At 52.7% G+C, this 12,267-nt stretch overlaps 1 protein-coding gene across 1 annotated transcript; it reads right to left on the bottom strand.

The window, feature by feature from the left end:
- Positions 1-1,378: 1,378 nt before the first annotated feature.
- LOC144164189 (uncharacterized) lies at positions 1,379-7,401 on the bottom strand. Its single transcript, XM_077694695.1, has 4 exons — positions 6,726-7,401; positions 2,930-3,074; positions 2,697-2,831; positions 1,379-1,394 (listed from the first exon to the last, which is right to left on the bottom strand). The coding sequence occupies exons 1-4, from the start codon at positions 7,399-7,401 to the stop codon at positions 1,379-1,381; spliced, it is 972 nt and encodes a 323-aa protein (XP_077550821.1).
- Positions 7,402-12,267: the final 4,866 nt, after the last annotated feature.

Here is a 12,267-nt window from a genome sequence, read left to right as displayed (position 1 = left end):
CGAACTGGAGGGGACCACGTGAGCGACCTGCAAAGTGCTACGCCCAGGAATCGGTGAGAGTCCCCGAAGGCAGTAGCGGTCCCAGAGATTGGTTTTGGGGGGGGCGATTTTTTTTTCTTGGGGGGGGGGGGGCGAATAAAGAATCGCTCCCCTCCTTGCGCCAATACTGCTGAAGTGGTGATAACCATGGAGGCGTGTGCGCGTATGCGGTGCAACCCGCTGGGATTTAACTTCGCGCAAGTGGAATGCTTAAAAAAACTAAAAATAAAAAACTGAGGACCTCTTTGGGGGGGGCGACCGCCCCCTTCGCCCCCCCCTTGGGACCGCCACTGCCCGAAGGGGACTCTCATCCTGCCGCTGCCGCTGAAAGGTAATAGCGGGAGACCTGACACCTGGTGAAGGCTATTGCCGCAGATTTCTTAGCTGAGATTTCGAGGCCGCGTCTGGTAAAAAAGTCCGCTATTGAATTGATGGCTTTTTGAAGGCGAGCTGGTAAAACTCTCCTGTTGCGGCCAGAGCTCCAGCTCCCGGTATAATCGGCATAAAGCGATATTTCAACAGTGTGAGGCACGCACTTCTCAATTCTAATGAGGCTGATATTAAATAAGGTTGGGCTTAAGATGCCGCCCTGTGGCACACCTCACGTGAAATTGTGAGGGGCTGTGTCCCCGTCCCTCATGGACATAGAGACGGATTTGTCAGACAGATAATGAAATATCCATGCATACATGCGACCTCCGATGCCTACCGACTCTAAGGCAGATCTTATTGCCTGATGTGCCACGCAGTCAAACGCTGCTTTAATGTCAATGAACACTGCTAGGGTGATGCGACGCTGGGCTTGTACACTCTTTATGTCATTGACAAGTGCAAGCACGTTGTCGATGCTGCTGCGACACTGTCTGAAATCAGTCATCTGTAGGGCATACACGTTCCGCTTTGTCAATCCCAGTCTCGGCGACCAAGTACCATTTTCTTCCTCAGCTTCCCCACGCAGCTCAGGAGTGCAGTGGGCCGGTAAGATTCCATTTCCGTAGGTATTTTGCCGGGTTTTTGCCGGGTTAGGGATTTTGCCGGGATTTTACAGGAACAAGGCGACCGCGTTTCCAGCCGAGTTCGAGGCGGCCCCTTTCCCAGCTGTGGTTGTATGTGCCGAGAAGGAAGCGCTTAGCTTTGTCTCCAAGGTGCAACAAAGCTGCATAGCTGATGCCATTCGGACGAAGATGATGCCAAGACAAGGCAGCAAGTAGTTCTGCCATTGTTAATGGCTTGTCCATAACGGTCATATTTGTAGAGGGCAGAAGGACAGCTGTCGGGTTGGCAGGTAAGATTGGAGCCGACAAGGCTGTGAACTTGGCGCAGAAATATCCAGCGACGTCTAGATCACGGTGGTTCTGTTGCAAAGTGATAGAGTAGAAAGGGTGTAGAGCAGTAGGCCGTGCCCGCCGGCTGCGTACTAAGCTCCAAATCCTCGCGAGAGGTTTTAGCGGGTCTAGTTTTGAGCAGAAAGACTGCCATTCCCGCTGAACCAATTTCTTCATATGTTGCTGTATGTGCCTCTGTGCGCCCCTAGCGGCTTGTATATCGTCGGATCTTAGCGTTTTGGGAGCACTCCTTTCAGCCCTGCGCCGCACCGCGCGGAGCCTTTAATACTCCGCATCGGCCACAGAGAACCTCGAGGGTAGACGGAAAAACTTCATACAGGAACCTTTCGCCCGTGTCGTGGCGTCTATTAGGTCGCTGTACCATACCAAGTTCCCATCGAGCTCCTCAATAAAAGCAGGATATAGAGACCAGACCGGCCAACGAATTTCTCGATTCAATGGCCCTCCGCATAGACCATCAAGCAAGATATATGTACGCAGGTGATCGGTTCCGTGTGACTCGATGTCGACGTGCCACTGGGCCCTACATGACCGTCCGAGGGAGACCATGGTGACATCGAGTGTGCTCGATACTGCGCCCTGCTAAACGTGGGTTCGCCGGTATTAATCACACTCAAACCGTTACGGCAAGCCGCTTCGAAGAGGCGCTTGCCTTTCATTGTTGTCCTAAAGCTGCCCCAGGAGGGATGGTACGCGTTAAAATCTCCAGTTAACACGTGCGATGCCGGTGTCGAGCGTACGATGTGCTGGAGACGATCCACGTAAATGCAGCGTCAAGTGGAATGTATGCCGCGGTAAGGGTAAACTGCTGCGCATAACTTTTAATAGTCGCTGCGACATACTCGTTTCTGTCATCTGAAGGCAAGGTATGCTCCATGTACGTCAGGTTGTTCCTGATGGAGAGTAGAACTTTTGAAAGGGCCTCACCTGTTCTATACTGCAGAACAGTGTAGCCACAGAGACGAATGTTTGCGTGTAACCGTGACTCTGATATTGCGATGATTGCAAAGCGGTGCTGCTGTATGAACCGTCGGAAGTCCGGAAGGCGTCTCCGATGACCGCAAGCGTTTCATTGAAACGCAGTGGCCTTGTTCCGTGTCTTCAGAGTTTTTGGCGGCACATCCTCCATCGCCATTGCGTGAGGAGAGGGAATACAAGGTCAATTATTGTACCTATGCCCTTGGCCACCGGAGATGAGAGCGGAACCCGGGAAACCTCGAATGGCCTCCACAACTGAAACGATGAGCGTACAAATGCTCCCAGAGTTTTGGTGAACACGGCGCCTGGGCCTGTTCTGGATTGCCTGCTGACCGGAAGACCCCGCTGGCGCTGTCACACTCGACGACGCAGCTGCAGGCGCTGTCACGCTTGAGGAAGCAGCTGCAGGTGCAGGCAATGACTCTGGCGTCCCCATGGATGCAGACTCGGATGACGGCGTGGCTGTCGCTGTAGCGGGCGCCGCAGGTTTCACGGGTTCGCAAGCAGGTAGGGGCGGGAAGTCATCATCGAAGCTTGCATCTAAAGTGTTGGAGACTGGCGCTTGCCTTTTCGCGGCCTTCTGTGTTCCTGAAGAGGACTTTTTCCAAGCAGCACCTTTCCGCCGCTGCTCATGCAGGGTCGCCTTCGCTGACTTGTAGTCAATGTTTTTGTCATCCTTGAGCTTGTGAATGGCCTTCTCTTTCCGAAGGACTGGACAACGGGAAAACGTCGACTCGTGACTGTTCTCACAGTTCGGGCACGGAAGATTATCAGCATCACAAGCAGAGCTTTCGTGCAGCCACCGCACCGAACGCAGCGGCTCGGAAGTCTACACATGGTTGCCACGGGGCCAAAACGCTGGTACTTGGTACTGTAGCAACAAGAAATAAAAACGCCGAGCCACAGAACACATATTAGGAACACGTCAGTAGCTGACGGGCCAGCGGCAGCTATGCCTGGCCGAACGCTCAGAGTTCCCAGGAGCACTAACTGCTCGCGCCACGAGGCTCGCGCAGTGAGCCTCGGAGTGGTGCTTCGTCGTCTTCGCTGCGTTGATGCTGCTACAGGAGGGGCCCCCTCTAGTGGCGGAGCCGTGGGGTGAGCCGGAAGGATACTTTTGGAGGTCGTCGTGTGGGTTTTGTTGTCTGTTGCGACTGGGGTGGCTGGGGAGTGTGATCCGCACTTAGTATTGTGGGTTCGTCTTCAATGAAAGCGGCTCTTCAATGAACGCTGGTTTGAGGCGATCAACAGAAATAGTGTGGTGTCTGCCATCCAAATCAGCACGGTGGATGACGCGGTAGGGTCCGTCATACGGGCGCTGAAGGGGTTTGCGCACGGCGTCACGGCGGACAAAAACGTAGGGGGGCGTTGTCAGCTCGCCGGGAACATGGGCATGCGCACGCTGTTGACGGCGTGGTGCGGGCGCACGAAGTGAGCGAAACGAACCTGGTAATTTGGTCACGTAGTCGGTGGGATCAGGGCACGGTGATGATTCGGAATCAGTGAAAAACTCTCCCGGAAGGCGGAGCGACGCACCAAAGACCATCTCTGCGGGCGTGCAGTGTAGATCCTGCTTCAAAGTAGCCCGAAGACTCAGCAGAACCAACGGAAGGGAGGTGGACCAATGGGTAGCGTGCGGCTGTGCCCTGAGTGCAGTCTTGAGGGAGCGGTAAAAACGCTCAACAAGCCCGTTGGCAATGGGGTGGTACGCTGTGGTCCGAATGCGGGATGTGCCAAGAAGGGTCAGAACGTTCTTGAAGAGTGCCGCCTCGAACGGGCGTCCCATCAACTATCACCACCTCGGTCGGTGGGGAAGTTGATGGGACACCATAGCGGGAAACCCAGCCGGCAACGAAGGCGTTGGCGATGGTTTCACTACGTATGTCGGGAAGAGGGAACGCCTCGGGCCAACGCGCGAACCGATCCACGCAAGTTAGTAGATATGTGTTGCCTTTTGAAGGAAGCCAGGGCCCCAAAATGTCTACGTGCACCTTGTCAAAACGCTCAGTTGGTGCCGTAAAGAAGCCGAGAGGGGCCTTGGTGTGCCGGTTAACCTTTGACTGCTGGCATAAGAGACAGCAGCGCGTCCGCTCGCGTACGTCCTTATTGACGCCCGGCAAAACGAAACGCTGCGTCAGAAGATGTTGCATGGCTCGTATTCCAGGGTGGGAGACTCCATGGAAGGCATCGAAAGCAATGCGTCGGAAATTCGCCGGGACGAGTGGCCGCGGGGTGTGCGTGGATACTTCCTAAGGCACGGGGACAGCACACGATGGGATGGGTACTTCAGAAAGGTGCAGCGCGCCGGGTTTCTGTCGAAGGGCTATTATTTCGGCGTCATCTTGTTGTGCTGATGCGAGTGCGGTGAAGTCGATGTCAGCCGACTTGTGGGAACTGGAGACTGCGGCGACGCGTGAGAGTGCATCCACGGCAGCGTTGTCCTGCCCTTGCACCTGCCGTATGTCCGTTGTGAATTCCGCGACAAAAGACAGATGGCCGGTTTCACTGGGTGAAAAATTGGTGGAGTTCGACCGGATGGCGAAGGTCAGAGGTTTGTGGTCCGTCTGGATATGAAACTCTCGACCTTCCAAGAAGTGCCTGAAGTGACGTACAGCCATGTACATTGCAAGTAGTTCTCTTCCGAAAGTGCTGTAGCGTGACTCCGCGGGTGGCAACTTGCGGGAAAAGAAAGCAAGGGGTTGCCAGGTATTGTACACAAACTGTTACAGGACAGCTCCGATTGCTGGGTCAGATGCATCGGTCATTGGGCAAAGCGGAACTCCCGGTTTCGGATGAACGAGAAGGGTTGCCAGGCACAGCTTGGTCTTGACATTCTTCAAAGCGGATAGTGCTTCTGGAGACCAAGTGAGTGGAGAGGCTTTTGGTTTGTTTCCCGTGAGCATGTCTGTCAGTGGGCGGAGGAGAGCGGCGCAGTTCGGGATGAAACGGCGGTAAAAATTTAGGAGGCTAAGGAACTCGCGGAGTTTGCGTATGGAAGATGGCTGCGGAAAGACTTCGATGGTCTGTACTTTTGAAGGCAAGGGGCGAACGCCATTCTTTTCTACACGGTGGCCGATTAAGTCTTGCTCGTGAGCACCGAACTCGCACTTGTCTCTATTGACGATAAGGCCGTATTCGGCAAGGTGGCTGAAGAGTTGGCGAAGGTGCTGGATGTGTTGTTCTGCGTCGCTACTGAACACAAGCAAGCCATCGATGTAAGCGACGCAGAAAGGTAATCCTCGGGTCACGGTGCCAATGAACCGTTGGAAAGTTTGTGCAGCGTTGCGAAGGACGAAAGGCATGCACACGTACTCAAAAAGTCCGAACGGCGTGATGATTGCCGTCTTCGGAATTTCTGCCGGCTACACAGGAATCTGATGGTGGGCCTTAACAAGGTCGATCTTAGAGAAAATCGTCGCCCCATGCAGTGGTGCTGAGAAGTCTGCAATGTGAGGAAGGGGGTAACGATCAGGAACAGTGGCGTTGTTGAGCAACCGGTAGTCTCCGCAGGGACGCCAGTCTCCAGGTGATGGCTTTGGAACCATCTGCAGCGGGGATGCGTAAGGGCTCGATGACGGTCGAACTATTCCGAGCTCAAGCATGTGTTCGAACTCGTCACGTGCGATCTTGTAGCGATCAGGCAGTAAGCGTCGAGCTCCAGCGTGAATGGGTGGGCCCGTAGTGACAATGCGATGAGTGACGTCATGTCGGACGGGGAGGAGGAAGTTGGCAGGTCGCAGAAGGGACGGCAATTCCTCAAGAAGCTTGTCATAGACCGACTTCGACGAGGTGCTTGCGACCGCCAAGAGCGGTTCCTTCGATGTCATGCCAATCCCAGAGAGGTGCGTTGTAGCATCAATGTAGCCATGAATGGGGTAGGCCACATCAGCGATAAGAAAAATCCATCGAAATGTTCTCCGGAGGCCAATGTTGAGTGACAGCGATTGTTCTCCGTAGGTTGCAATGGGAGTCTTGTTGGCGGCTTGTAAGCCGCTTGTGGTTTGCCTGCGCTTGCGAAACACGACTGAGGACGGTATTACGCTGACCTCAGCGCCTGTGTCGACAAAGAAACCCAGCCCGGTGGTTTTGTCCGTCACAAAAAACAAGCGGCTTACTTTGCAACCGACACCACTCACCGCCCCTAGTGGTGCGCCGGTGAGTTTCCCTGAAAAGTGCAGGGGGTTGTGCACTTCCGCGCTGCTTTTCCAAAGTTGCGATGATACCAGCATACGCCTTGCCTTGAAGGCTACGGCGAACGGTGGCCCGAGAAGGAGCGGCCGCGCGAGGGAGAGTGTTGGCGCTGAGCTGAGAGAGCGGCGATCTGATCTGATAGCTTGGTGATCTCCCCACGGAATTCCTCACGCAGGCTCTGCAGCGCAGGTGGAGACGGCGTTGTGGGTGCTGCTTTAGTGGGCCCGGAACGTTCCGGAAGTGATAAGTTGAACAGAGGACGTTCGACAGGAGTGGAAACGTCCATGACGGAGTCGGCAAGTTTGGCCAGCTTAGAAATGGATAAACCTCTCGCGGTGGCCAGCACCATGCAGACGGAGGTGGGCAGGCGTTGAAGAAAAAGCTCTCGAAGCAAAGCTTGATCGAACGTGGCTTCCTTTTCTCCAAGGAGCTGTTGAAGGCGACGCAGTAGCTGTGAGGGTTTGCGATCACCGAGTTCTTCAGATTGTAGAAGCTGCAACCGTCGCTGTTCCGACATTGTCGTCCGCTGGATGAGTTCACTCGTCAGGGTGTCAAACGGGGCGGTCGCCGGCGGTGAAACAATGAGGTCGCGAAGCTCGGTTGCGATCTCAGGAGGCAGCGAAGACACGAGGTGATTGAATTTCTGGCTCTGCGACGTGATGCGAGCAACGGCGAACCGGCTGTTTACCTGGGCGAGCCGGAGCTGTGGGTCCTCAGGCCAGTACTGGGGAAGCTTCAGCGCAAGTGAAGCCACGTCCCCCTGAGCGACGGAGGATGTTCGATGGCTGTCATCTGCCGCAGTGGCTCCGAGCTGGGCATCCAAAGCGGTTTGATTGTCGGCTGCCATCTCCGATGTCCGTGGTCACCAATTCTGTGGCAACACGAGGAAATAAAAACACCGAGCCACAGAACACATATATTAGGAACACGTCAGCAGCTGACGAGCTAGCGGCAGCTATGCCTGGCCGAACTCTCACAGTTCCCGGGAGCAGCGACTGCTCGCGCCACGAGACCTCGCGCAGTGAGCCCCAGAGTGGTGCTTCGTCGTCTTCGCTGCGTTGATGCTGCTACAGTACATTGCCTAGGTGTCTCAACATGATATACGCGGTAACGCGTGTAGCCTAGGAAAATTTGTTCAGGCGCTGTTTCGGTGGCAAATACAATCCGCACGGTCTTGGATAACTTGCCTAGACCGCGCACAGATTTGACCGGTGTCTTCTGACGCAGAGCTACAAGAATTTCAGGGTCAGACAGTTCAACTGGAACATCCCTGATCACTCCTGCTCCGCACTGACTCGAGCGAGGCTCGTACGCCTGGACAGGGGTGCCCTGAACGGTTTTTATTTTCAGGAGACGTGCAGTAGCGTCAATGTTGCGCGTGTCCACTGCTAGAAGGTTCAGCCGATAGTTTGGCCTTACTTGAAGGACTCCGCCTGGAGCCATATGCTCAAGGCCACTTTTCAGAGCGAGCGGGTGGAAACGGGTGACGACGCTCTGCACCTTTGTGGGTTTGAGGATGACTACACGCCCGGGGATGCAGCGATGGCGTAGAGGTAGAACACCCGCCTCGCGTGCAGAAGGACCGTGGTTCGAATCCCGGTGCCGGACAATTCCCACCGGATTAAAAAAAAAAAAAAAAAAAAAAAATCCGCGTATTGATGGAATTGCACAAAGGGGCTTGGGGTGCGGCCTGACCCCGGCGACCATTGCCGGTAATGCACTCCCTCACCAGAGCAGGATTGGCCACCCTGGTGTAGTAACGGCCACAACCTCCCATGAATACGCCAACTAACCCTCGGCCCTCAGTCCCCAGCGGCTGCGAAGCAACTGACCACGGCGGCGGTCAGACCTGTGACGCAGCAGAGGGTGCTAAGAATCCCTGGATCCGGACAGGCCGCCAATGGAATCTGAACCTGGCAACGTTTAACGCGCGAACCTTATCTAGCGAAGCAAGTCTCGAGGTGTTGTTCGAGGAACTAGAGGGCATTAAATGGGATGTAATAGGGCTTAGCGAGGTTAGGAGGGCAGGCGAAGCCCTTACGGTGCTGAAAAATGGACACGTCCTATGTTACCGTGGTCTAGAGGACAGAAGAGAACTGGGAGTGGGATTTCTAGTCAATAAAAGCATAGCTGGCAACATAGACGAATACTATAGCATTAACGAACGGGCAGCAGGTCTTGTAATTAGGCTCAATAAGAGGTACAAGCTCAAGGTGGTACAGGGCTACGCGCCCACATCCAGCTACGACGACCAAGCAGTGGAACGCTTCTATGAAGATCTGGAATCGGCAATGGCTAAAGTAAAAACACAGTATACCGTAGTTATGGGGGACTTCAATGCTAAAGTAGGCAAGAATCAGGCTGGAGACAAGGCAGTTGGGAACTATGGTCTGGGCTGTAGAAATAGCAGGGGGGACCTACTAGTTGAGTTTGCAGAACGGAATAACCTCCGCATAATGAATACCTTCTTCTGTAAACGGGAGAGTCGGAAGTGGACCTGGAGGAGCCCGAATGGGGAGCACAAAAATGAAATAGACTTCATATTATGCGATAACCCTGGCGTCTTGCAGGATGTGGAAGTGCTCGGAAGGGTAAGGTGTAGTGACCACCGTATGGTAAGATCTCGAATTAGGCTAGATTTGAGGAGGGACCGCAACAAGCTAGTACGAAAGAAGCCGATAAATGAACTAACAGTAAGACGTAAAGTAGAAGAATTCAGGATCGCGCTGCAGAACCGATATTCCGCCCTTAACGAGGAAGCCGAGCTTACGACACAGGAAGCCAGCGACAACCTTACACGCATCATCACGGAGTGTGCAATAGAAGTCGGGGGCACTATGGCTAGACAGGATACTGGTAAACTTTCACAGGAGACGAAAGATCTAATCAGGAAACGGCAAACCATGAGAATCTCTACCGCAGCTGACAGAATAGAACTAGCCGAGCTCTCGAAGTTAATCAATAAGTGTAAGATAGCTGACATACGGAAGTATAATATGGAGAGGATCGAATACGCTGTAAAGAACGGAGGTAGCCTGAAAGCAGTGAAGAGACGTCTTGGCGTGGGGAAAAATCAGATGTATGCACTTAAGGATAAGCAAGGCAATGTCATCACAAATAGGGATAAAATAGTCACAGTGGCAGAGGAGTTCTATAGAGATCTGTACAGTAGCCGGGACATACAGGATAATGCCGAACGAGACAGTAGTTCAGAGGAGATAGACATCCCACCAGTAACGACCGAAGAAGTAAGGAATGCTTTGAAAGAAATGAAAGGGGGCAAAGCACCTGGTGAGGATCAGATAACAGCAGACCTCTTGAAGGATGGCGGAGAAATTGTACTTGAAAAACTGGCAAACCTGTATACGCAATGCCTAATGACCGCAATGGTACCGGAATCTTGGAAGAACGCGAACATCATCCTAATCCATAAGAAAGGCGACATGAAGGACTTGAAAAATTACAGGCCGATCAGCTTACTGTCAGTCGTCTACAAGGTATTTACCAAGGTAATCGCTAACCGAATCTCTGCAACCTTAGATTTCAGTCAACCTAAAGAACAAGCAGGGTTCCGTAAAGGTTATTCAACAATGGACCATATTCACACGATCAATCAGGTGATAGAGAAGTGCGCTGAGTATACTGAACCCCTATATATAGCCTTCATAGATTATGAGAAAGCATTTGACTCGGTCGAAACCCTAGCAGTCATTCAGGCATTACGGAACCAGGGGGTAGATGAGCATTATGTAAGAATACTAGAGGATATCTACAGTGGGTCTACAGCTACCATCATCCTCCATAGGGAGAGCAGTAAAATACCTATAAGGAAGGGTGTCAGACAAGGAGACACAATCTCTCCAATGTTATTCACAGCATGCTTACAAGAAGTATTCAGAACGTTGGATTGGGAACAGGTGGGAGTAAGGGTTAATGGAGAATACCTCAGTAACCTCAGATTTGCTGATGACGTTGCCTTGCTAAGTAACTCGGGGGACGAATTGCAAAGCATGCTTTCCGCACTGGGCGAACAGAGTAGAACCGTGGGCCTGAAAATTAATATGCAGAAAACTAAAGTAATGATCAATAACCTCGGGACAGCACAGCAGTTTGAGATAGGTGGTGAGGCAGTGGAAGTGGTAAGCGAATATATCTACTTGGGGCAAGTTGTGACCCCAGATCCCAACCATGAGGCAGAGATAATTAGAAGGATCAGAATGGGGTGGGGTGCATATGGCAGACATTCTAAGATAATGAGTAGCAGCCTACCATTGTCGCTGAAGAAGAAAGTGTATGACAGCTGCATCTTACCGGTACTCACCTACGGGGCAGAAACTTGGAGGCTCACTAAGAGGGTTCAACTTAAATTGAGAACGACACAGCGGGCAATGGAGCGGAAAATGATAGGCGTAACATTAAGGGACAAGAAGAGAGCGGAGTGGGTCAGAGAGCAAACTGGTGTTAAAGATATATTAGTAGAAATTAAGAAGAAGAAATGGACGTGGGCAGGGCATGTAATGCGAAGGCAAGATAACCGCTGGTCATTAAGGGTAACAGAGTGGATCCCTAGAGAAGGCAAGCGTTGCAGGGGGCGGCAGAAAGTTAGATGGGCAGATGAGATCAAGAAGTTTGCGGGGATAAATTGGTCACAGTTGGCACAGGACCGAGGTAATTGGAGAATAATGGGAGAGGCCTTTGCCCTGCAGTGGGCGTAGATAGGCTGGTGATGATGATGATGATGACACGCCCCGTGCTTCGGAAATTTAATGATACGCTGGCAATTGAAAGTCAGATGCTGTCTCTTAGAGCAACGTCGTAAGGAGGCATCAAGGTCTGGAAATTTTCTTGCTCGTCCGTGCTCCTCGAGTTTTCTTGAGCATAGATAATTGTGGCAGAGGTTGCGTCTGTCACGTCTGAGAAGGCATCCTCATCGCGCGGTAGCGGTTGATCAGACGGGCAAGGAGATGAGAGGGGACTTGCCTGACCAGCTGGTATCGGCGACGATTCCAAAGAGGAGGCATTAGGAGCATCTCTAGAGGCCGTCGCGGAAGTTGCCTGATGAGATGGGTTCATTTCCAAGTGACCGGTAGCAGCCCCTGGAACGGGGGAGAGAGGCGACATCCAGACGTGACACCCGGCAGCATACTAGGAGGCGAGCCCGGCGGCAGCCCTGGCGGGGCTGCGCCCGCCGCAGGAAGCATGTCCTTGGCTGATGTGACGTACTGAATTCGAAACGTCAAACGTCAAAACATATTTAAAATAAACTGCAAGGATAGACAAGTGTAGCCGGCCGAACGCGTCTTCTTCCTCTTTTCGAAGTTAAAGGCTTGTTTAGGGGCTAGTAGAGATAGTATAGAATTCAATATTAACTTGCGCTCCATATTTGGACGAGGGACAGGGACAGTGGAAAAGACAAAACCGAACGATGGTGCGACATTCCCTGTCCCCGTCCGTCGTCCAGACATGCAGCGCACGTTACTATTGAATTCATTATTGAAACTTCCGCCAGTTTTCGTGTATGCTTAGCAGAACTTAAATGCAACGCATCAGCGCACATAAAAGAGCACGATTGCCTGTGCCATTCGGTAGTATACGGGGCCCCACTATTTATGCCACGTCTCGCGAGAGAACATTTGTGGTGCCGTCACGAAACTACACTGAAGTCTGGAACGTGGCATGCATCAGCGACTCAGAAAGAATAGGATTTTTGCGG

This window comes from Haemaphysalis longicornis, unplaced genomic scaffold (assembly GCF_048455015.1).
Source record: "Haemaphysalis longicornis isolate Haplotype H1 unplaced genomic scaffold, Haemaphysalis longicornis Haplotype H1 scaffold_13, whole genome shotgun sequence".
NCBI classification, from domain to species: Eukaryota; Metazoa; Arthropoda; class Arachnida; order Ixodida; family Ixodidae; genus Haemaphysalis; species Haemaphysalis longicornis.
This window is presented reverse-complemented; position numbering and strand designations above follow the sequence as displayed.